The 25609-nt window shown below is 37.5% G+C and overlaps 1 protein-coding gene across 8 annotated transcripts in view; it reads right to left on the bottom strand.

Moving 5' to 3' along the window:
- The window catches only part of HEPH (hephaestin), an 86528-nt gene that overhangs the window by 42661 nt on the left and 18258 nt on the right, over positions 1–25609 (bottom strand). For 6 of the 8 annotated variants that reach the window (XM_073885827.1, XM_073885825.1, XM_073885829.1 and 3 more), the window contains 5 exons: positions 24956–25092; positions 13788–13919; positions 7933–8144; positions 6817–6967; positions 4239–4451 (listed from right to left, as the gene is read on the bottom strand). In XM_073885827.1, the coding sequence (XP_073741928.1) occupies positions 4239–4451; positions 6817–6967; positions 7933–8144; positions 13788–13919; positions 24956–25092 (845 nt within the window). The remainder of the gene's footprint in view (positions 1–4238; positions 4452–6816; positions 6968–7932; positions 8145–13787; positions 13920–24955; positions 25093–25609) is intronic. The other 2 variants (XM_073885828.1, XM_073885830.1) reach the window with 2 other exon arrangements.

Raw genomic sequence — 25609 nt, 5'->3', positions numbered from 1 at the left:
ACCCTCCCACAAATATCTACAAGGGCTCACTCATTCTCCAAGATCAAATTCACGTTTCATCTCTTCCAGAAACCTCTCCATGACTATTCTGGCTCACACTGACCTCTACATTCTTGGCCTCCCCACTCTTGACACACTTTACACCTAAACCACATGATTAAAGACTAAGTACTCCTCTCTTTATAAAACAGTCTTTTCCACTAGCTTATAGACTTCTTGAAAGAATCTACTCTTTTCTTTCCACAACTACTTCCCAACTCTTCTATTTCTCCTACCTTTCCACATCTATTCCATCAATAAATCCTATTGGCTTTTCCTTCCAAATTATCCTCCCATTTTCACTCTCCCTCCCCTAGTCAAAACCATGGTTGCCTCTCACATGGAAAACTTTAACAGTCTCCCAACTGTCTTCTCTGCTTCTTCCCCTTCCCTTTTCAACCATTTCCCACACAGGATTCAAGGCCCTCTTTAACAAATATGATCCAGAGCACATTGCTCCTTTGCTTCGAATGCTTCATTCATACTCAGAATGCAAACCAAGCTCCTAACTATGGTCTATAAGACCCCACATATGAATCCTGCCAACCTCATTTTATGTCGATCTTTTTCTTAGCTTACTACAGTCCAACACTACTGATCTTTCACTCTGACCCTTGAAAAGCCATGCTTGTTCCCACCTTTGGACATTTGTGCTTGTTGGTCCCTCTGTTTGAAATGTTCTGCTCAGAAATCTTTATATCACTCCTTCCTCCTCATTATTTAGGTCTCAGTGTAAATATCACATTCTTGGAGAGGTCTTCCCTGAACATCCTCTAAAATGCCCCTATCATTTTATCACAACACTACGTTTTATTTCCTTTGTGATCTATATCACAATCTAAAATTATCTTATTGTTTTATGTATGTGTTTTGGTGTTCTTATTGCGGATCTTCCCAGAGAGTAAGAATCATTCTATTTTTTCACCTTTCTTCCCCAGTTTTAGCACATTGAAGGTATGCAATAAATATGTTTTGAGTGAATGAATGTGTGTGCAAATGAGTGATTGTAAAAGCTGCCCAAAACTCATAGCTCAGGAATTGATGTGGAGAAGAAAATCTGATGATCACTGAAGGGGATGAGAACAAAAAAGAAGGCATTCTGGGAAGTCATGTGCCTTTGGACTAGTTAGTACATCATCTAAATTTTCTCATATGGATAATATTATCCAAGCCACTCTTTCAATACTCTTCTGTTTTTGAAATCTGAGTTTCCTCTTAACTCTTTGACAAATTCTTTTCTGTTTCCTTATTTTGGCTTCTCTTCTCCCTTGTACCTCTTAAATGTTGATTTCTGCTTTAAGTTTTCTTTCCTATCACTCCACAACTTATGGACTTGAACTATGAGAACACTCAAACTCACTAGCCTAGACTTCTCCAACCTTTACATTTCTACCTGTAACTACCTACTGTAAAATCCACACCACCTGGATTTCACCAGGAACTTAAAACTTGACATGCCCTAAAATGAATACTTTCTACCCAAACCTTACTATCTTGCCCTTGTTTCTGTACTTGCTCATTTAGTTAATGGTTGTCACCATATATATAGTGCACAAGCCAGAAACTTCAGGCATCTTTTCTTCTTGCTCAGCCCCTCAGCAAAGTTCCATAATTTCTTTCTCAAATATCCCTTAACTCTACCCCTTCTGCTCATCCTTATTGCTTCCACCCATTGGCAGGCTCTTATCACCTCTTGCAATAGCCTCCTACTTTGCCTCCTCTTATGCCTTATTTCTCATTATTCCTTCACAGGGCTGCTATTAGCATTTTGCGCGGGATTATTCTTCACTGTTTAAGACTGCCCTACATATTGATGAAAGTTTTATCATTTCTGACTCCCACTATCTAAATAATAGTATCATCCCCTCCATATCCCCAGTCATTGTGACAACTAAAATTACCTCCACACATTTCAAATACCTTTTAGCATACCACCTTGAGTTGAGGGTCACTGAATAAAAACAGTTTGTGTAAGTTCTTCAGGCAGATGCTGCTTCCAAGTCACTGCCCATAAGCTTCCTACTACCTATTATAATGCCCTCTTCTTCAGGCAGATGCTGCTTCCAAGTCACTGCCCATAAGTTTCCTACTGCTTATAACAACACCCTCTTCACCAACCATCCCCTTTCTGTGCATGGTGACAGTTCACTCTTCCTCAAATGATCAGTTTGAATGCCTGTTTCTATAGGAAAGCTTTACTACACAAGTCAGGCAGAATTTGTTATAGTTTCCTATGTGTTACTATAGCTCTTGGCAAGATGGTACCATCATCTCCCTTTCACACTAACTGTGAGCTGCCTAATTCATCCTCACATCCCTAGTATCTAGACCAGTAAGTGGAAGACAACAGATATTTATTATGTTTTGTGAAAATGTTATTGTAAAATAAAGGGAAAATAAAAAGAAGTAAGAAATAAAAAAGAAGGAAAAACAGGAAGACAGAGGAGGAAAGAAAATATACAGATTGAAGGAAAAGGGAAAAAAAGAAAACAGGAGATAAGGAAAAAGAAAATAAATTTAAAAAGAGAGAAAGGGAGACAAAGAAAGAGAAATAAAGAAAGGAGGGAAATGGAAAGAAGGGAAGCCAAAAAAAGAGGGAAAAATCAAAGGAAGAAAAAAGGGATAAAGGAGAAAAGAGAGGGGAGGGAAGGAAAAAGAGAAAGAGAAAAAAAGGGAGAGAAGAAAGAATGGAAGAAGAAAATGAAAAGAAGAAAAGACAAAAAGTAAGATGGAGAAAAAATAGATGAAAGTAAAGGAAGGAAACAATGAATGAGAAGAGGAATAAGAAATGAGAGATAAAAAGAGATAAGAAAAAGAAAAAGATGATGAAAGAGGAAGAGGAAAAATGAGAGAGGGCAGGGAAAAGGAGCAGTGGAAAGAAAAGAAGATTAAAAAGGGAGTGGGGAAGAGGGGAATAATGAATAAAGAAAGCTCCAATGGTGAAAGAAAGGAAAGACACCCTGAAGGACTAGGGCAATTATAAATAATAAATTCTTCTCTTTGCTGTTGAGAACTCTACCATGAATTTGGTGGAAAATAACACATTACAAGCCCTAGCTTTTTATCTGCCAATTTTCCTATCTATTAAAGTTCTAGTATCATTAGTTTTATTGGAAGAGCTGAGGTATGTAAGATAATATTTTTAAATACAATTGTTAATTTCTATTAAATGTAATATAAACTTATTAAAATGTAAAGCAAAGCAAAAAGAGGATAAAAAAATCACCAATAAACCCATAGGACTCAAACATTCTTAACACTTTGCTGCATTTTTTCTGGGCATTTGTTTTTCTAGTTTGCTAAACATAACTGTAAGCATCCAGTACACAAAATGTTGAATATTCATGGTGATGTTTTTAAGTCATCTGCAAAGCTGCTTAATTACATATGTGTATTCACCAAAGTAACTGTTACATGATAAAATGTCAGACATAGATGGAATCTAAAGAAACATTCTACTCAATTTTGGTTTTTCACAAAAGAAAGACAGGGAAATGAGGGGAAGGGAGAGAGAAAGAGGAGGAATGGGAGAGGGAGAGAGGGTGGGGGAGAAAGGCAGGGAGAGAAATGAAAGAAAGGAGGGAGGAAAGGGGAAAGTAGTAAAGGAAGGCGAGGGAGGGAGGGAGGGGAGTGGGATAGAGAAAGAAAAGAAGGAAGAAATGCAACCACAGACTGGGGGTTGGTTAGGCCAAAATTAAATAGCAAATTAATGAAAGTGCTTGGACTAAAAGTTTTTATGCTCTGATTCCAGGGCTGAAACTGTCACAGCACACTGCATCCCATTCCCACCAGAAGTTGGTAGAAATTCTCACAGAATATCAGAGTTGAAACCACTTATAGGTATATCTCTTGGACCTCCCTCCCAGAGCAAGGACTGTATCTATAAAATTCCTACATAGCCATGGGACTACACAGGCAAGTCCACCTTCTACCTATATGAGAATTGCCCTGATGCTGGGCAACATCCCTACTTCTTCCCCATTGTTCCAGAAAGGAGTTTTCTCAGCTCTTTACTTTCTGTCTGCAGCTAAGAGAAAAATCCAAATAACCAGAACACAGAGTGCACACTGAAGAGAAAGAAAACAAAAGTGTTTTGAAAACTTCCCATATACCCTCAACATTTCTTTTCTTTTCACCAGCCCCCCTCATCCATGCCCAACAGAGCCTCTCAGCCTACGGCCAGCTGTTAAGGCACTTACCAGCATTGTCAGGCTGCATGATGGCCATGACAAAGGTATGAGGAAAGAGCATGGCTGCACTCTTCCTCATGCCCTGAAGCTTCACAGTGTTGCCCTGGAACATGACCCCATGCACATCAGTCTCTGTGCCCAGGCCAAGCAGGTGCCAGGCCACTGTGTCTCCCTTGCACATATCCAGGCTGGGCAGGTTAGAGAACAGAAACCCATTAATGGCTGGAGAAAAAAAAAACATAGAACAAGAAGATGATACCAGAATATTCAGGCACTGGCCAGCAGCATAGCATCAGCTCTGTACTAGGGTTTCCCACAACTTGAAATTTCTGAGTCATCATTAACTCTTCTGCCTTCTTCCCTAAGCCACTTTAGTTGTACTTATGAAGATCTGCGTCTTTGAGATGAGGGTCCAACTCGCCTTTCTGACCTCACCTCCTGTCCCTCCTCTACCACACTTCAAATTCTTGCAAAACTGAACTTTTTTCCACTACCAGAACTCCTTACACATATGCATACACAAGGGTACCAGCCTCTACTATTTCCACTCTCTTGAAATTCTCCTCCCTTGGCTTCTATAGCACCACACATTCCTGGTTCTCTTATCTCCTTTCTGATTGTTCCTCCTTCATCTTGTTCTTGTTCTCCATCCTTCCATAAAGTACTGGGGTTCCCCCAAGTTTCCATATTCATCTTTCAATCTGTCTCTCTCTCTCTTTTTTCACTTCGCAGTTACTGCCCAGGTTCTAGCCCTCATCATTTTTGGCTTGAACTTCTGCAAAAGCCCTCTCCCTGGCACCCCTGCCTGCAGTCTATCCTCCCAACCCCGTCATAAACAGGTAGACACCATTGCTGGGAGTTCTATTTGTCTCTACGTCCCCAGGGCCTTAAACATGTTAGGTGTTTACAAAACACATATTGAGTTTTCACATGTTGTTTCCTCTGCCTGGAATAAATTTTCCCCTCTGGTCCCTCTACAGAAAACTATTACTCATACATCATGCCCCAGTTCAAATATCACCTCCCCTGTGAAGTTCAAATGTCACCTCCTCTCTCTTTCTCTCTCTCTCATTTCCATTAAACTCCCCCCCAAAAAAATTTCTTCCATATCACTTACTACAGAGCACACAGTCCAATGATTTACTTACAAATCTATCTCCCACACTAGATTGACCTAGCAGGAATCACATTTTTTTTCTGTATAAGTGTGATTGCCCAGTTGCCTTGCATGTTGCCTGGTACTACTCAGGTGCTCCATAAGTTCAAATTGAAATGAACTTTGTTCCCAGGATTGGTTTACTTTTTCCAGCTGATATAACTAACTGGTGATGAGAACCAAGAGATGGAGTCATAAGACAACACACTCATTCATGACTCCCTCCCATCTTCCATATTCCTCTTGAAAATACAGGGAGGCCTGCTTAAAGCTGATCCCTTTTCAATGTCCCCACATCCACTGGAACCACCTTTAATAAGTAACCCTACTTGGTAATTCCCCTAGATGCTGATGATAACATTGCTAATCTCCTGATTCTGCTTCCTTTTCCTGTAATGTCTAATTGCAAACCTATTTAGCCTTTGAACCCCAGCTCAAGCACTCCTTTTTTCCAAGAATCCTTTAATTGGATTGTCCTTCATTAATATTCTCCTGTGAACTCCATGTCACTTGAAACCTCTTTTACATAATTTAGGATTTAATTATAGTTGATCTTGGATTGTTCTATAATTATTTCATGTGTGTTATTAGTATCATTTCATTGCAAATGCTGGGAGCTCTTTGCAAATTGGGACCATGTCTTCCCATTCACTCACTCACCCACCTACATACCTACTCATTAATTTGGTAGTTCACTTGTTCAATAAACATTTACTATGTATTAGAAAGCATAGATAATACAAAGATAAGCAACAAACAATACTCACATTTAAGGAGACTACTCTAGCAGGTGAAAAACCGTGTAACAAATAACTATATAGAACATGCTATTAAAATATTCTGATAAAAATGCAATAGTGGTTCAGAAAAGGATGTCATCATCCTGGGATTGGGTGATAAAAAAATGGTTACATGGATGAAGTAGCTTTCGAGTAGGACCTTAGAGAATGGAAAGAATTTCCACAGGCTAAGGGCAAAAATGTAAAGAGGGGCATTTCAACTGGAGAGCAAAGCACTGTAAAAGGCATGAAGTCAGAAAAGCACAAGGTATGTCTATATAGAGAAAAAATAGCGCCATTTGGCTGGAGTATGGAGTTGAGGAGCATGCGTAGTGGTCAATAAAGGAGAATAAGATAAGACTGGAAAGGCATCATTCCAGCTTTCTCTCCTCACTCTCTAGTGGATTCCTTGTTTGCAATCCTCATTTCACAACACATTTTTCCAGTGTTCCCCATACTGTGTAACACAGGACAGAGCACAACCAAGTGTTAAATATAAGATCTGTTGCCTTAGGTTTAATTCTTCAGTCTAGCTCATGTCTTGGGATAGAGCTGACCAATCAGCTTTCAAGGATGGGACATGATTAAGTTTAGGTTAGATTTTTACTTGTAACCTCTCAATTGTAGCTCAGGGCAAAAGCACTCCCCATACCATGCATCCGATTGGAGTCTTGGAAACCCTTGACGTCCTCTGAGAGCAGTCGGGAATCCAACATAGCAGCTGCTTGATTGGTATTGCTGTACCAGCTCTTGTTTTCATCCAACACAGTAAAAAGGAGAAAAAACTCCTTATCCACCCCTTTCTATAGGCCCATGGAAGAGAACATAGGAAAGAATGACAATGGTTTCAGCAGTTGTATGTTGTGCAGCTCCAGATCCAATGAGCCCTGATTCTTTCCCATTTTTTTTTCCCCAGACACAGAGACAAGCCCGTACTTCCTGCCTAGAGTTATAGTTGCTGCTAGGCAGTTTTTCTTCAGATAATTTCAAATTGAAGGTGGGTGAAACAGGTTAGAACAAGGTGACAAGACCGGAGGGGACAAATGTATGAAAGGGGACAGGGAAGTAGCACAAGATGGGGATTATGGACAAGTACAGACTGATAAAAGAGAGCTTGGAGTGGGGTAAAAGAGTGGGGAAAGGTGGTTAGCATATCAGGAAAGGACTCTAGTCAGAGGGGATTAGAAAATAAGAGAAAAGGATATAAAATTGCTATTAATGTACTGTTATTTTAATTATCATTTATTATTATCACTATTATTATTATTACTTCTAACATTTACTGAGTGTTTACTATGTAATCCAGACACTGTGATAAGCACTTCATATGGATTATTTTAATTAATCCTCACAGAAACCCAAGATATATTATTTCATTGTTAACCCCTTACTACAGATGAAGAAACTGAGGCAAAGAGAGGTTAAGTAATATACAGCTAGAATGGTGAGCGGGACATGAGAGAACACAAGCAAATATTAAAAGAGATTTAAGAATTGGGATCAGGGGTTAGGGAACACTGAGGTTTAAAAAAATGAAAAGATGATGAGAGGATACAAAATAGAAAGGAATAGAGACTAAGAGATATGTGTGAGTGAAAGAATAGCATGCAAAATAGCATGAGGTCACCAACTATTAATTTCTGATTAAATAGCTTATTTTTTTTCTATTTCCACATCTCTAGAACCCAGTTCCACTTTCAACTCCTATTTAGCAATACAGCATTATCTTTCTCCCAGCAGGCTTTCCAGCCAAAAACCTTGGTAATACCTGTTTGCCATCTGCACCCAAGGCACCAGTCTTGCACACCAACAGAGGGCCCACCAGACCAGAATTTGTATCTCTTATGGAATCTGCAGCAGAGAAGTACATCCAGGTGAGACAGGCAGGATCCTGAGCAGTAGGGCCAGCATGGGAGGGGACTGTCCAACGGTATGTTACTTTCTCAAAGGGCTTGGCCACCAAGCCAGGGTAGGATGAGCCTGCAGGGGGAAAACAATAGGACTCATTATCACATTAGCTAGAGTGAAAATCATCAGCTCCAAACAGTGGGGTAAATATTATAAACTACAAGGCATTTTGGAGCAACAGCAATATGCAATATAGAATATTAAAAAGGATCCTGGATAGGAGTGAAGAGACTATAGTTAGTTTCTGGTTCTGACAATAGTTGTTATATAAACTGGGGAAATTTAAACTTCCCAGGTTTCAGTTTTCTAAGCTCAAAGGACCTAAGGATTAAAAGGGTCTTTAAAATTTATTTGGAATACTCCTCACTTGAAAACATATATTCATCTGTTCTTGTATCCTTACCATTGTTTAAAAATCTCCAGACAGGCAATTCACTACGTACCTTCATAGTTTGTTTCATCTTTGAATGGTTCTGATTAACGAATACATTCTTCTTTCTGTATGTATATATATATATGAGTGGATGCAAATACGTATCTATGTGTATATATACAAAAAACACAAGCACTAAGGCTGTAATTCCTTAAATGGACACAAGTTATGGTCAAATGATGCATAGAAATTTTATTTAAAAATTTTAAGCCTAGTAGTGCAATTGCTGGGCCATAGGGTCGTTCTATTTTTCACTTTTTGAGGAACCTCCATACTGTTTTCCAGAGTCGCTGCGCCATTTTGCATTCTCATCAATAGTGCAAGGTTCCCCTTTCTCCACATCGTTGCTAACACCTGTTGTTTCTTGTGTTGTTGATTTTTAGCCATTCTGACAGGCGTAAGGTGATATCTCATTATAGTTTTCATTTGTGTTTCCCTGACAATCAGTGATGTTGAGCATCTTTTCATGTGTCTACTGGCCATCTGGATGGGTTCTTTGGAAAATTGTCTATTCATGAATACTGAATCAAAGGGATATATCTACACTGATGTTTATAGAAGTATTATTTATAATAGCCAAATTATGGAAATTGCCTGTGTCTATCGACTGATGAATGGATAAGGAAGATGGGGTGCATATATATATATATACACAATGGAATATTACTCAGCCATAAAAAGAATGAAATCTTGCCATTTGCAATGATGTGGAGTTAGAGAGTATTATGTTAAGTGAAATCTGTCATCCAGAGAAAGACATATACCACATGATTTCACTCATATGTGTAATTTAAGAAACAAAATAATTTAAGAAACAAAATAAATGAGCAAAGGGGGAAGAAAGAGAGAGAGGCAAACCAAGAAATAAACTCTTAACTGTAGAGAACAAACTGATAGTTACAAGAGGAAGTGGGGGATGGGATGGGTGAAATAAGTGATGAGTATTAAGGAGTGCACCTGTCATGATGAGCACCCGGTATTGTATGGAATTGTTGAATCACTATACTGCACACCTGAAACTAGTATTACACAGTATGTTAACCAACTGCAACTTAAATAAAAACTTAAAAAATAAAATAACATTTTAAACCTATTTGTAATCAAAGAAGTACAAATGAAAATGGCTACATACTGAACATAATAAAAAATAAATTAAAAAATGAAAACACAAAAGTACAAACTGTGGTGAATTTGAGATGAAATAAATGTACAAGAGCTCTCTCTGAAAAAAAAATAGCTACATAACTTTTTTGCCTGTCAGTTTAGCAAGATTTTATATATTATAATAATCCATGCTGTTGAGAAGTGGCTTAAATGGCACCTACACCTCTTGCCCAACTATAGCAACGGTAAGTGTAAATGAGAATAGACCTTTAGGAAAAAACGTTGACAAAATGTATCAAAAGCCTGAAGAAGGTTCAGGCCCACAAAAAAGTAAGATATACAATAAATACTGAAAAGAATGTCCAACCTAATACAAATCGAAACAATGGTGATTTTGGTTATTGTGTTGTTTGCCTACAAGATTGACATTTGACAAAGATGAAAATGGCTGCCCTGTGCTGTTACTGTTGATGCAAGTCGGAGTTTATGGGACTGCAAATTTTTCCAGATAGCAACTTGGATGTAGGTATCAAAATTTTTAATGTGTATACCCTCAGACACAGCAATTCCACATGTTAAAAATATATTCTGAGGAAATATTCATTAAAGGGTGAAAAGAAGCATACACAAGGATATTTGTAGTAAGAACTTATGACAAGTGGTATAATTTAAGATGGTTTTAACATCCTTTCTTATTCATTTATTATTCCCAACTTTTAAAATTTTCAAACGTACAGTAAACTTTAAAGGATAGATAGTACAATAATCATCTTACCAACTGGAGTTGTTTGTTAACATTTTTCCATCTTTAATTTATCTACATCTATGTCTATGTATATCTACACACACATACACACACACATGAATTTTTGATTGTTTGCTTTTGCTAAATCATTTGGAAGCATGATGGCGTCTTACTTCTAAATACATCAGTAACTTTGTTCTATATTGCCACAATAATATTACTACATCTGAGAAAATATCCTAATATCATCTAACATGTAGTTTATATCAGAAATTTTCCAATCATCTCCAGAATGTCTCTTTTTAAAGAAGATTTTACATACTAATTTTGAGAGTGAGAGAGAGGAGGGGCAGAGGGGGAGACAGAGGGACAAGCAGAATTAGCCACTCAGAGGCCCAAAAATGTCTCTTTTAAGTCTATTTATTTTTTAATAACCTGGATCAGACAAGGTTTGCTTTTTGTGTTGTCCCTATTTTTTTCCCTATAGCATTGACTTTTTGAAGAGACTAGACCTTGTAGAATGTTCTTTTGTTCTAGATTTGTCTGTGACATTGCCCTTAATGCTTTTGGCATTTTTTTTAATATTTTTGACTTGGGATTAGCATGCATTAATATTCTCAGAGAAAACAGGAAATTACTACCCAATAATCCAACTTCTAGGATTGTCTCCTGAGATGGTAATCCAAATAAAATATAAGCATTTATTCATTGCAACATGATTTACAACATTTAAAAATAATGAAAACTAAATGTTCAAACAATAGAAGATAAGATAAATTATGGCAGATCCATGTAATAGAGTATTTTATAATAGGTAGCAAGTTTATAGCTTTACAATGGCATGAGAAAATTGATATAATGGTAAGTAAAAACAGTATGATACAAACCTGCAAAAACCACATGATCACAAAAATGTCAATAGATATGATTTTATAAGCACAGGAAAATATTAGAAGGTATATCAAAAAAGTAATGGTGACTTATCTATGAATGGTATTTATTTTATAATTTTCCATTTTTTTCAAAATTCCATAAAATATATATGTTACTTTTATAATCAGATATTTTTATTTTTTTAATTTTGTTTTAATTCCAGTATAGTTAACATACAGTGTCATATTAAATTCAGGTGTCCAAGATAGTAATTTGACAGTTTCATATAACACCTAGTGCTCATCATGACAAGTGGACTCCTTAACTTCCGTCACCTATTTCACCCATCCCTCCACCCTCCTCCTTTCTGGTACCCATCATTCTGTTCTCAATAGTTAATCCATTTCATAGTTTCTCTCTCTCTCTTTTTTCCCTTTGCTTCATTTCCTAAATTACACATATGAGTGAAATCATGTGGTATTTGTCTTTCTTTGACTTATTTCACTTAGCATTACACTCTCTAGCTCCATCCACGTTGGTAGCAAATCACAAGATTTCATTATTTTTCATGGCTGAATAATATCCCATCACAAACACACACACACACACACACACACACACACACACACACACACACACACCACTTCTTTATCCATTCATCTATCGATGGGCACTTGGGCTTCTTCCATAATTTGGCTATTGTAAATAATGTTGCTATAAACATAGGGGTGTATGTATCCCTTTGAATTAGTGCTTTTAGAATTTTTAGAAGCCTTTATTTATTTATTTACTTATTTTTAAATTTTTATTGTTTTTATTATAATAATAATAAAAGTTTGTATTTAAATTCCAGTTAGTTAACATACAATATAATATTAGTTTTAGTTGTACAATTTGAAGATTCAACACTTACATACCATACCCAGGGCTCATCACAACAATTGCACCCCTTAGTCCCCATTGCTTATTTCCCCCATCCTGCCACCCACTTTCCCTCTGGCAACCATCAATTTGGTCTTTTTATCTATGGTCAGGAACAAGACAGGGATGTTCACTCTTACCAGTTACTTAGCATAGTACTGGAAATCCTAACCACAGCAATCAGACAGCATAAACATCCAAATCAGCAATGAAGAAGAAAAACCTTCACTATTTGCAGATGGCATGATACTCTATATAGTGTTTTTTGTATTTGGGGGGTACATACCCAGTAATGCAATTACTAGATCATAGGGGTAGTTCTACTTCTAACTTTTTGAGGAACCTCCATACTGTTTTCCATAATGCCTGCACCAGTTTGCATTCCCACCAGAGGGATAGAGGGTTCCACTTTCTCCACATCCTTGCTACCACTTATTTCTTCTGTTGTTAATTTTAGCCATTCTGACAGATATGAGGTGATATCTCATTGTAGTTTGATTTGTACTCCCTGATGAAAAGTGATGTTGAGCATCTTTTCATGTGTCTGTTGGCCATCCAGATGTCTTATTTGGAGAAATGTCTGTCTTCTGCCCATTTTTTAATTGGATTATTTATTTTTGGGGTGTTGAGTTGTATAAATTCTTTACATATTTGGGATACTAACCCTAAAGGCCCTATATGAAAAAACCCATAGTGAACATCATACTCTGGGGAAAAACTGAAAGCTTTACACCTAAGGTCAGAAAGAAGACAAGCATGTCCACTCTCAGTACTTTTATTCAACATAGTACTGAAAGTCCTAGCCACAACAATTACACTACAAAAAGAAATAAAATGCATGTGAATTTGTAAGGAAGAAGTAAAACTTTCACTATTTGCAGATGACATGATACTATATAAAGAAAACTCTAAAGACTACACCAAAAAGCTACTAGAACTGATAAATGAATTCAGTAAAGTCATAGAAATCAATGTGTAGAAATCTGGTGCATTTCTATATATTAATAATGAAGCAGTAGAAACAGAAATTAAGAAAATAATCCCATTTACAATTGCACCAAAAATAATAAGAACTTAGAAATAAACCTAACCCAAGAAGTGAAAGAACTGTACTCTGAAAACTATAAAACACAAATGAAAAAAATTGAAGATGACACAAAGAAATAGAAAGACATTCCATGCTCATGGATTGAAAGAACAAATATCATTAAAATGTCAATCAGGGGTGCTTGGGTGGCTCAGTCGGTGAAGCATCTGACTTTGGCTCAGGTCATGATCTCAGGGTCCTCGGATTGAGCCCCACATAAAGCTCTGTGCTCAGTGGGGAGTCTGCTTGTCCCTCTGCCACTCCCCGCTCATGCTCTCTCTCTCTCCCCTCTCTCAAATAAATAAAATCTTTTAAAAGATTTTAAAAAATAAAATAAAATGTCAATCAGAATATATTTAAATATATTTAAAAGAACATGTCTCTTATTGAACTCAGTTCTGCTTCACTATAATATCATGGATTCATTTAAGAACATCCATGCAAGGACAATCAATTCTGTCTCCTCCCTCATTCCCTCTCCTATTTATTTTTCCTCTAGAGCTATCTGCTATTACCTGCAGCTCATATTAGTTGGAAACCCTGCTTGCTCACCATCATTGTACACAGTTCCCTCGTAGTCTTTCTCATAGAAGACTCCATGAGGCTGTATACTGAATGGCTGGGAAGCACGGTTGTAAAAGACCACCTGGATGGTGTCACCCACCTCAGCCCGGATCACTGGCCCTGGAAGATGGGAAGGAGAGACAATGGGAATAAAAACAGAGATGACCAGGGGGGATGGAAATAAAATAAGAAGGAGGGAAAGAAAGAGCAAGTGAAAAAGATTTTTAAAATCCTCTATTTGCAATAATAAGAATAATCCCTTCCAAGTTTATTACAACTTACAGTTATAAAAAGCATTTTAAAATCCATTATCTCATTTGGTCTTCAAACATCATATGCAGGACAGGGGATATTTTCATTTTATAGATAAGGAAACTACAGCTCAGAGAGGTGGAATTGATCTTCCCAAATTCAAATAACTGATTAGGAACAGAATCAGGACTTAAAGCCAGGGCTTTCTCCCACCTCCCCATCAGGTTCAATCCCATTTCCCCTACGTTTATTGTCCCTTTTCCCATAGCTCCATTTCCTGGTAGGGTTCATCTCAATATCTGATCTTGCCTCAATCCTAAACCATTTCTGAGCAATAAAATTATCATATCTATGTACAGGTCCTGAACTAGGTAGCTGAGCCATGATTCCTGGAGTTTTCTTTGTTCCACGACCCACCACCTCTGACCTAGCTTTGGTCACCTTTGATATTAACCAGAAATACCAAGACAATACCCTGAGCATTTATGCTGGCTCAAACCCTAGTTCAGTGTTTCTGGCTTGTTTTCTACTAGATTTCTACACCTAATGCAACACCTGTGATCCAAGAAGCAAATGAAAATGAAAACAAAGCATAGCAAAACATGAGATGCCATGGAAAATGGGCTAAGGGAAAAATTTATATATTTTTATCTCAAATTAACATTAAAAAAGATCTCAAATTAACAACCTAAGTTTAGGACTTAAGGAATTAAGAAAAGAAATACAAACTAAATCCAAAAATAGAAGAAGGAAGGAAATAATAAAGACTAGAGCAGAGATAAATAAAACATAGAATAGAAAAACAATAAAGAAAATCAATGAAACCAAAAGTTGGTTCTCTGAAAAGATCAACAAAATTGATGAACTCTCAGTGAGATGGACTAAGAAAAAAGAGAGAAGACTGAAATTACTAAAATCAGAAATAAAAAATATATATAAGGTAGTATTATGAAAAACTGTACACCAACAAATTGGATAAACTAGATGAAATGGACAGAGTCCTAGAACAGAAAACATACCAAGACTAAAGCATAAAGAAATAGAAAATCTGAATCTTTTTTTAAGAAAATCTGAATCTTATTGTAACTAGCAAAGAGATTTTTTTCTTTACTATTATTTTTACTTTATTACAGTGTAGTTAACATACAGTGTTATATTAGTTTCAGGTGTACAATATAGTGATTCAACACTTCCATACAACATCTGAAGCTCATCACAAGGAGTGCTCTCCTTAATCCCCATCACTTATTTCACTCATCCCCCACCAACCCCCTGTCTGGTAACTGTCAGTTTGTTTTCTATAGTTAAGAGTCTGTCTTGTGGTTTGCCTCTCTCTATCTTTTACTTTTCCTTTGCTCATTTATTTCTTAAATTCCACATATGAGTGAAACCATATGGTATTTGTCTTTCTTTGACTGACATTTTTCATTTAGCATTATTCACTCCAGTTCTAACCATGTAGCTGTAAATGGCAAGATTTCATTCTTTTTTCTGGCTGAATAGTATTCCATTGTATATATTTACCCCACCTCTTCAACTGATGGACACTTGGGCACTTCTATATATTTTGCTGCTATAAACTTACGGGTATGTGTATCCTTTTGAATTAGTGTTGTATTTTTTTGGTAGATACCCAGTAGTGGGATTACTGGATTGTTGGGTAGTTCTATTTATAACTTTTTGAGGAATATCAAAACTGTCTTTCACAGTGGCTGCACCACTTTGCATTCGCACCAACAGTGTGAAAGGGGTCCCTTCTTTCCAAATCCTCACCAACACTTGTTGCTTCTTGTGTTGTTGATTTCATCCATTCTGACAGGTGTGAGGTGTTACCTCATTGTAGTTTTAATTTCATTTGCCTAATGATGAGTGATATTGAGCATCTTTCCATGTGTCTGTTGGTCATCTGGATCTCTTTGGAGAAATGTCTGCTCATTTCTTCTACCCATTTTTTATTGAATTATTTGTTTTTTGAGTGTTGATTTGTGTAAGTTCTTTATATAGTTTGGATACTAACTCTTTATTAGATAAGTTATTTGCAAATATCTTCTCCCATTCTGTAGGTTGCCTTTTAGTTTTGTTGACTGTTTGCTTCACTGTGCAGAAGCTTTTTATTTTGATATAGTCCCAATAGTTTATTTTGTTTTTATCTTTCTTGCCTGAGGAGCCATAGCTAGAAAGAAGTTGCTACTGGCAATGTCAAAGAGGTTACTTCCTGTGCTCTCCTCTAAGATTTTTATGATTTTAGGTCTCACATTTAAGTCTTTAAACCAGTTTGAGTTTATTTTTGTGTATGGTGTAAGAAAGTGGTCTGGTTGCATTCTTTTGCATGCAGCTGACCAGTTTTGCTAACACCATTTGTTGAAGAGACTATGTTTTTCAATGGGGACAGTCTTTTAAACGGTGCTGTGAAAACTGGATTCCCACATGCAAAATAATGAATCAAGACTCCTATTTAATACCATATATAAAAATTAACTCAAAATACATTAAAGAGCTGGAGAGAGGAGGAGTTAACATGGCAGAGGAGTAGGGGACCTTAAGTTTGTCTGGTCCCTGGAATTCAGCTAGATAGTTATCAAATCATTCTGAACACCTGCAAAATCAATCAGAGATCTGAGAAAAGAAATACTGCAATTCTACTAATAGAACAGCAACCACTTTTGGGAAGGTAGGAAGTGTGGGGATGTGAATCTGGAGCAATATATTGAAGGAGATGGCAGCAGGGAGGCTAAACCAAAGAATTATAAGCAGCAGAGTACAAAATTGGAACTTTAAAAGTCTACTATAATGGGGGACATCTCTGGATTAAAGGTGCTCAAGTGGCAAAGTGGGGTGGAATCCTAGGTGGGACAGCGTGGTCTCTGGATCCCCAGGGTCACAAGAAGAATGGGGGTGCTTGAATGCAGCAGAATTCCCAGGCATCAGAGTGGGGAAGCTGGCTGAAAACAGCAAGTCTTGGCACCGGCTTTTTGCTCGGTGTTGCCATAAACTGTGAACTGCCGCATGGGGCCACAACTCCTCTCCTGGCAGGGGCCCAGGAAAAGGCAGAAGTGAGGCGAGACTCCCTCCCTCCCCTGGGAGGAACAGCGTGGATCTGCACAGCAAGAGTCCATAAAATTTGGATACTTAAATCTTAGTTGCATGCCTCAGATGAAAACACTCAGACAGAGGCTGGGTGAACACAGAGTTCAGATGGAAACCAGGGAGACAAGATGATTGCATCTTTGTGAGTGCTCACTGAAGATTGGAGGGGCACAGACCTTCAGCTCTGGGGCTAAAGAGTGGGGTGCCAGCATTTTCATCCTGCCCATCTGTACTGAAAGCCTTCAGGGAGCAAAACAGCACAACATAGTGGAATCCAGTGCCTCTTACACTGAGCCCAGCACCCTGGCAAAGGAAGCACATTTCCACAACTACAAGGGCACCTGAGAATCAGCTCAACAGGCACTTCCCCCCAGAAGACCAGCAGAAACAACTGGCTAGAACCAAGTTTACAGATCATAGAGAACTAAGAACTTCAGCTCTTGGGGAAAACAGTATAAAACAGTATAAAACATTCATTTTTTTTAAATTCTTTAGTCTTAATCTCAGGAAACAAACTGAGGGTTGCTGGAATGGTGGGGGGTGGGAGGGATGTGGTGGCTGGGTGATAGACATTGGGGAGGGTATGTGCTATGGTGAGTGCTGTGAATGGTGTAAGACTGATCAATCACAGACCTGTACCTCTGAAACAAATAATACACTATATGTTAAAAAAAAAAAGAAGATAGTAGGAAGAGAAAAATGAAGGAGGAAAATTGGTGGGGGAGACGAACCATGAGGACTATGGACTTTGAGAAACAAACTGAGGGTTCTAGAGGGGAGCGGGATGGGGGGATGTGTTGGCCTGGTGATGGGTGTTAAGGAGGGCATGTACTGAATGGAGCACTGGGTGTTATGCATAGGCAATGAATCATGGAACACTGCATCAAAAACTGATGATGCAGGGAGCCTGGGTGACTCAATTGGTTAAGCGACTGCTTTCAGCTCAGGTCATGACCCTGAAGTCCCGGGATCGAGTCCCGCATCGGGCTCCCTGCTCGGTGGGGAGTCTGCTTCTCCCTCTGACCCTCTTCCCTCTCGTGCTCTCTATCTCTCATTCTCTCTCTCTCAAATAAATAAATAAAATCTTTTAAAAAATTGATGATGCAATGTATGGTGATTAACAATATAATAAAGAAAAAAATTCTTTAGTCTTTCAGTTTTATTTTTTTGAACTGTTGTCTTATTTTTTCAATTCTTTTTTCTATATATGAGTTTTGGTTTTTGTTCATTGTATTTTATTTTATTTTATTTTTGTATATATATGTTTTTCTTTCTTTCCTATTTTGGGATCTAGTTTCTTTTATCAAGCAGATCAAAATACACTCAAGATCTAGTTTTTTGTTTTGTTCTATTTTGTTTCTTGTTTTATTTTATTTTATCTTTGTTTTGTTTTTATTTTCTCCTTTTTTTTTTTTAAATCTCAGTTGTTGTTGCTACTGCTGTCTTTTCTCTCTGTCTTCTATTCTTTTCTGGACATAATGATGAGATGAAGAAATTCACCCCAAAAGGAAGAACAAGAGGTAGTACTCACTAAAAGGATTTAATCAATACAGATATAAGTAATATGTCTGAACTAGAATTTAAAACAATGATTATAGGGGTGCCTCGGTGGTTCAGTTGGTTAAGCATCTGCCTTTGGCTCAGGTCATGATCTCAGGGTCCTGGGATTGGGCCCCATGTCAGGCTAACTGCTCAGCAGAGAGTCTGCTTCTCCCTTTCCCTCTGTCCCTTCCCACTCTGCTCATGCTCTCTCTCTCTCAAATAAATAAATTAAATCTATTAAAAATAAATGATTAAAAATACACTAGCTGGGCTTAAAAAAAAGCATAGAAGACACTTGAGAATTCTTTATTGCAGAAATAAAAGAATTAAATCTAATCAGGCTGATTAAAATGCTATAAAATTAAAAATGCTATTACTGAGATGCAGTCACAAAGGAGGCCCTAACAGAAAGGAAGAACAAGGCAGAAGAGATAGACAGTGATATAGAAGATAAAATGATGGAAAATTTGAAAATGCTGAAAAGAAGAGAAAAAGACAACTGCTGGATCACAAAGGAAGGCTGCAAGAACTCAGTGATTCCATAAAGTGAAATAATATCCAGTTAATAGGGGTCCCAGAAGATAAACAGAGAGAGGGGGGAGAAGGTTTACTTGGACAAATTATAGCTGAGAACTTCCCTAATCTGTGGAAGGAAATAGGCATTCAAGCCCAGGAGACACAGAGAACCCCCCTCAAAATCAATAAAAATAAGTTAACACCTCGATATATAATAGTGAAGCTTGCAAACATCAGAGATAAAGAGAAAATCCGGAAAGCAGCTCAGGACAAGAGATCCTTAATCTACAAGGGTAGACACATAAGACTGGCAGCAAACGAGTCCAGAGAGACCTGCCAGGCCAGAAAGACCAGTATGATATATTCAACATATTAAATGGGGAAAAAATGCAGCCAATAACACTTTATCCAGAAAGGCTGTCATTCAGAATAGGAGAGATAAAGAGTTTCCAGGGGGTTGGGAACTAAAGAAATCTGTGAACACTAAACCAGCCCTGGAAGAAATATTAAATGGGATATTTTGAGCAAAGAGAGAGCAAAAAGTAACAAAGACCAGAAAGGAACAGAGACAATCTACAGAAACAGCAACTTTATAGGTAATCAAGAGCACTACATTCATTCATATTTTTCAATAATTACTCTGAATATAAATGGACTGAATGCTCCAATCAAAAGACACAGGGTGGGGCACCTGGGTGGCTCAATTGGTTAAGCGTCTGCCTTCAGCTCAGGTCATGATCTCAGGGTCCTGAGATTGAGCTCCATGTCGGACTCCCTGCTCAGTGGGGAGTCTGCTTCTCCCTCTCCCTCTGCCCCTACCCCTGCTCATGCACATTTTTTCTCTCTTTCTCTCTCTCTTACTCTCTCAAATAAATAAATAATCTTTAAAAAAAGACATAGGGTATCAGACTGGATTTAAAAAAAGAAGAACCATCGATATATTGGCTACAAGAGACTCATTTTAGACCCAAAGACATCTCCAGATTGAAAGTGAGGGGGTAGAGAAACACTTATCATGCTAATAGACATCAAAAGAAATCTGGAGTAGCAATCCCTGTATCAGACAAACTAGATTTTAAACCAAAGACTGTAATAAGAGATGAAGGAAGACACTATATCATAATAAAAGGGTCTACTCAACAAGAAGATCTAACAATTATAAATATTGATACCCCCAAATTGGGAACACCCAAATACATAAAACAATAAGAAACATAAAGGAGCTCATTGATTATAATACAATAATAGTAGGGGACTTGAATACCCACTTACATCAATGGATAGATCATCTAAGCAGAAAATCAACAAGGAAACAAGGGCTTTGATTGACACACTGGACAAGATGGACTTAACAAATATATTCAGAGCATTTCATCCTAAAGCAGCAGAATACACATTCTTGAGTGCACACAGAAAATTTTCCAGAAAACATCATATACTGGGTCAGAAATCAGGTCTCAACCAGTACAAAAAGATTGAGATTATACTGTGCATACTTTCAGACCACAATGCTTTAAAACTTGAAGTTAGCCACAAGAAGAAATTTGGAAGGAACCCAAATACATGGAGGTTAAAGAGCATCCTACTAAAGAATGGATGGGTCAACAAGGAAATTAAAAAAAAATTAAAAAGTACATGGAAGCAAATGAAAATGAAAACGCAATAGTTCAGAACCATTGGGATGCAGCAAAGGCACGGTAATGGCACAAAAACAGACACATAGATCAATGGAACAGAATGGAGAACCCAGAAAAGGACCCTCAACTCTATGGTCAACTAATATTTGACAAAGTAGGAAAGAATATGCAATGGGAAAAAGACAGTCTCCTCAACAAATGTTGGGAAAATTGGACAGCCATATGCAGAAGAACGAAACTGGACCACTTTCTTACACCATACACAAAAATAAACTCAAAATGGATGAAAGATCAAAATGTAAGCTAGGAATCCATCAAAATTCTAGAGAACACAGGCAGCACCCTCTTTGACTTCAATCACAGCAACTTCTTTCAAAACAGGTTTCCAAAGACAAGAGAAACAAAAGCAAAGATGAATTAGACTTCATCAAGATAAAATCTTCCTCATGGCAAAGGAAACAGTCAACAAAACTAAAAGACAACTTACAGAATGGGAGAAGATATTTGCAAATGACATAACAGGTAAAAGGCTGGTATCCAAGATATATAAAGAGCTTCTCAAACTCAACCCCAAAAAATAAAAAATCCAGTCACAAAATGGGCAGAAGACATGAACAGACACTTCTTCAAAAATTATGTACAAATGGCCAACAGACACATGAAAAAATGCTCATCACTTGTCATCAGGGAAATACAAATCAAATCCACAATGAGATACCACATTACACCAGTTAGAATGGCAAAAATTAACAAAACAGGAAACAATAAATGTTGGTGAGGATGTGGAGAAAGGGGAACCCTCTTACACTGTTGGTGGGAATGCAAGCTGATATAGCCACTCTGGAAAACAGTATGGAGGTTCCTCAAGAAGTTAAAAATAGAGCTACCCTGCAACCCAGCAATTGCACTACTAGGTACTTATCCAAAAGATACAGACATAGTGATTTGAAGGAGTGCATGAACCCTAATGTTTACAGCAACAATGTCCACAATAGCCAAAATATGTAAAGAGCCCAGGTGTTCATCAACAGATGAGTGGAGAAAGAAGAAGCAGTATATGTGTAATGAAATATTACTCAGCTATCAGAAAGAATGAAATCTTGCCATTTGCAACGATGTGGGTGGGACTAGAGGGAATGCTTCCATAGCATTATGCTAAGCGACATAATTCAGTTAGAGAAAGACAAATACCATATGATTTCCATCATATGTGCAATTTAAGAAACAAAACAGATGAACATAGTGGAAAGGGAAGAACTTAAAGTAAGACAAGAACAGAGAGGGAGGCAAACCATAAGAGACTCAACTTTAGGAAAGAAACTGAGGTTTGCTGGAGGGGAGGTGGGTGGGGGATTGGGATGATTGGGTGATGGGCATTAGGGCGGGCACTTGAAGTAATGAACACTTGATGTTGTATGCAATTGATGAACCACTAAATTCTACCTCTGAAACTAATAATATGGTATATATGTTAATTAAACTGAATTTAAATAAAACATTTTAAAAATAGATTAAAGACCTAAATTTAAGACCTAAAGCTATACAACTCTGATAAGAACACATATGGCATAATTTTCCCAACATTTTCTTTGGCAGTGATTTCTTGGATATGACACCAGACACACAGGTAATAAGAGAAAAATATAGACATAATGGACTTCATTACTTTCTAATTGTGCATCAAAATACACCATAAAGTTAAAAGGCCACCCACAGAATGGGAGAAAATATTTGCAATTCATAAGTCTGATAAGGGATTAATATCCTGAATATATAGAGAACTCCTAAAACTTAACAACAAAAATTATACAGCTCAGGGGCGCCTGGATGGCTCAGTCATTAAGCGTCTGCCTTCGGCTCACGTCCTGATCCCAGGGTCCTGGGATCGAGCCCCGTGTCAGGCTCCCTGCTCCACGGGAAGCCTGCTTCTCCCTCTCCCACTCCCCCTACTTGTGTTCCCTCTCTCACTGTCTCTCCCTGTCAAATAAATAAATAAAATCTTTTAAAAAATTATACAACTCAATTAAAGATGGGCAAATGACTTAAATAGACATTTCTCCAAAGAATACACAAATGACCAATTGGTACATGGAAGAATGTCCAACATCAGTAATTATTAAATAAATGAAAATCAAAAATACAATGAGATACCTTTTCACACCTATTAGGATGGCTACTATCAAACAAAACAAAACAGAAAACAAGAATTGGCAAGAATGTGGAGAAATCGTCACCCTTCTGCACTGTTGGGAAATATAAAATGGTACAGGCACCATGAAAAACAGTATGGTGGTTCCTTAAAAAATTAAAATAGGATTACCACATGACCCAGAGTTTCCATTTCTATGCATATACTGAAAAGTAACCAAAGCATGTGTCAAAGACATATTGTACACCCATATTCATAGCAGCATTAATCCCCATAGCTAAAATGTGGAAGCAACCCAAGTGTCCACTAGTGGATGAGTGGATAAGCAAAATATTATATACATACAGTGGAATATTATTCATCCATGAAAAAGAATGAAACCTTGTGATTTGTATCAACATGGATGGAGCTAGAGAGTATAATGCAAAATGAAATAAGCCAATAAGAGAAAGACAAATACCATATGATTTCCCCCATATGTGGAATTTAAGAAAAAAGAACAAAGGAACAAAGGAAAGAGAGAGAGAGAGAAAATAAAAACAAGAAATAGACTCTTAACAATAGAGGAAAAGCTGATGGTTACCAGAGTGGAGGGGATGGGGGGTTGGGGTAAATAAGTGATGGGGATTGAGGAGGGCACTTGTCTTGATGAGCACCAGGTGATGTATGGAATTGTTGAATCACTATTGTACACCTGAAACTAATATAACACTGTATGTTAACTATATTGGAATTAAAATTTAAAAGCTTAATAAAAAATAAAGAAGGGCATGGGAATGATAGATGTCAAGGAGAAAAAAAAGAAATTCTGTATACACTGCAATATGGATGAAACCTCAGCTGGTCACAGAAAGACAAATATTGTATGATTCCTCTTATATAAGGTACTTAGAGTAGTCAAGATCATGGAGATAGAAAGTTGAATGGTTGTTGCCAGGGGTGAGGGGGAGGGAAGAATGAGAAGTTATTGTTTAATGGGTATAGAGTTTCAGTTTTGTAAGATGGAAAGAGTTATGAAGATGGATGGTGATGATAGTTACACAACATTATGAATGCATTTAATACCACTGGAGTGTACACTTAAAATGGTTAAGATGGTAAATTTTATGTTATGTGTATTTTACCCCAATATTTTAAAATATTGAAGAATAAAAAAGACTGAGACTCATACTGAACACCAGCTAATGATAGCTTTAATACTGTCCACTGTCTTTCCCAAAGTGATTTTCTGCTCTTTATATCTTCCTGTCTAGCAGATGTAAGGTCTATTGTCCATGTTCAGATCTCCTAGAATCAACTGTGACACATTTATCCCCAGAACATGGTCAATTATATTACTTTCATTACCAAAATTTTCTTCCATCTAATCTATTTTACTTCCTGGCTCTACCAAGTGGCTAAACCACACTGAACTTTGCTATGTCATTTCAATACTGCGCTTTACACAAATCTGTGCTGCTGGATACCTTATCCAAGACCAAGCTTTAAGCCTTGTACTGCATCCCTCACCATAGCAAGCATGTCTGCCTGTAATGTCAATCTGTTCCTGGCCTCATATTGCCAAGAACCTGGACACTCTTACTGCATTAAATAACTCTTCAGAAATACACTTAGAGAAACACTTCTAAAAGTGTGATCTGTATAACAGTGCTACCAAAAGATGTTTACTAATAAAAGGTTCAGTAATTAAGTATGATAAATTTTACATACTCTATTCCTATCTTGGATATTTTTGATGAACAAAAATAAATAAAAGGCTCTGAGAAGCCCTGCAACAAAGAATACTATTTGACCACATTTAACCTAGTGTTTGGCAAACACATTCAGACTCATAGCGTTTTATTTTTTCACCAAACATTTATCCCTTGGAACTCAGTTTGAGAGATGCTTGTTTTGAGTGTACCTCTGAGGTACCCCCAGGCTCCAGTTCTCAAGTTCCAGTCAATGAATTTCATAAGTTCAGTATTTCTCACCCAGAATTCCAAGATGCTTATTTTCCTCCAGCTGCACCTTTTCCTGGAACGTCTCATCTTGGAAAGCTTCATACCGGACTTTCCAGTAAGTGCCCCCAATCCGACTGGAACTCTTCTGGAAGAATTTATCTGAGCTACTGGCATATAAAAAAGGTAAATGTCACCTGACTTATGTATCAAATAGATCCCCATCTCACCCTTGGTCTCATCAAGTCATGGATACTTATGTTTAGGAAGAACCTCAGAGATCATCCAGGTTAAGTTCCACCCAATAAATGTATCCCCTTTGATGACACCACTAATAAGTAATATACGGCTTCTGCCCACTTGAGTCTTTCAAAAGTCAAGGGACTTATTTTCAGAGATAGCAATCCCTCTTACTGTTGGGTAGTTTTAATGGTTGGAATTCTTTTTTATAGTAGGCTAAAATCTTCTCTTGTAAGTTTCAGACAATGGGACCAGTTCTGCCCTCTGAAGTTAAATAGCCTTACATCTGTCCTAATCATCCTCAGATACTCAAAATCCTTTCTCACCTTAAAAAAAAATATTCTTCATTTTGGGGCACCTGGGTGGTTCAGTCAATTAAGCAACTGACTTCAGCTCAGGTCATGATCTCAGGGTCCTGGGATTGAGTCCCATGTCAGGCTCTGCACT

The sequence above is a fragment of the Callorhinus ursinus genome, unplaced genomic scaffold (assembly GCF_003265705.2).
Source record: "Callorhinus ursinus isolate GAN/ISIS: 27379988/994484 unplaced genomic scaffold, GSC_fseal_2.0 scaffold66, whole genome shotgun sequence".
Taxonomy (NCBI): domain Eukaryota; kingdom Metazoa; phylum Chordata; class Mammalia; order Carnivora; family Otariidae; genus Callorhinus; species Callorhinus ursinus.
The sequence above is the reverse complement of the archived record's forward strand: the minus strand, read 5'-3'. Positions and strand labels throughout refer to the sequence as shown.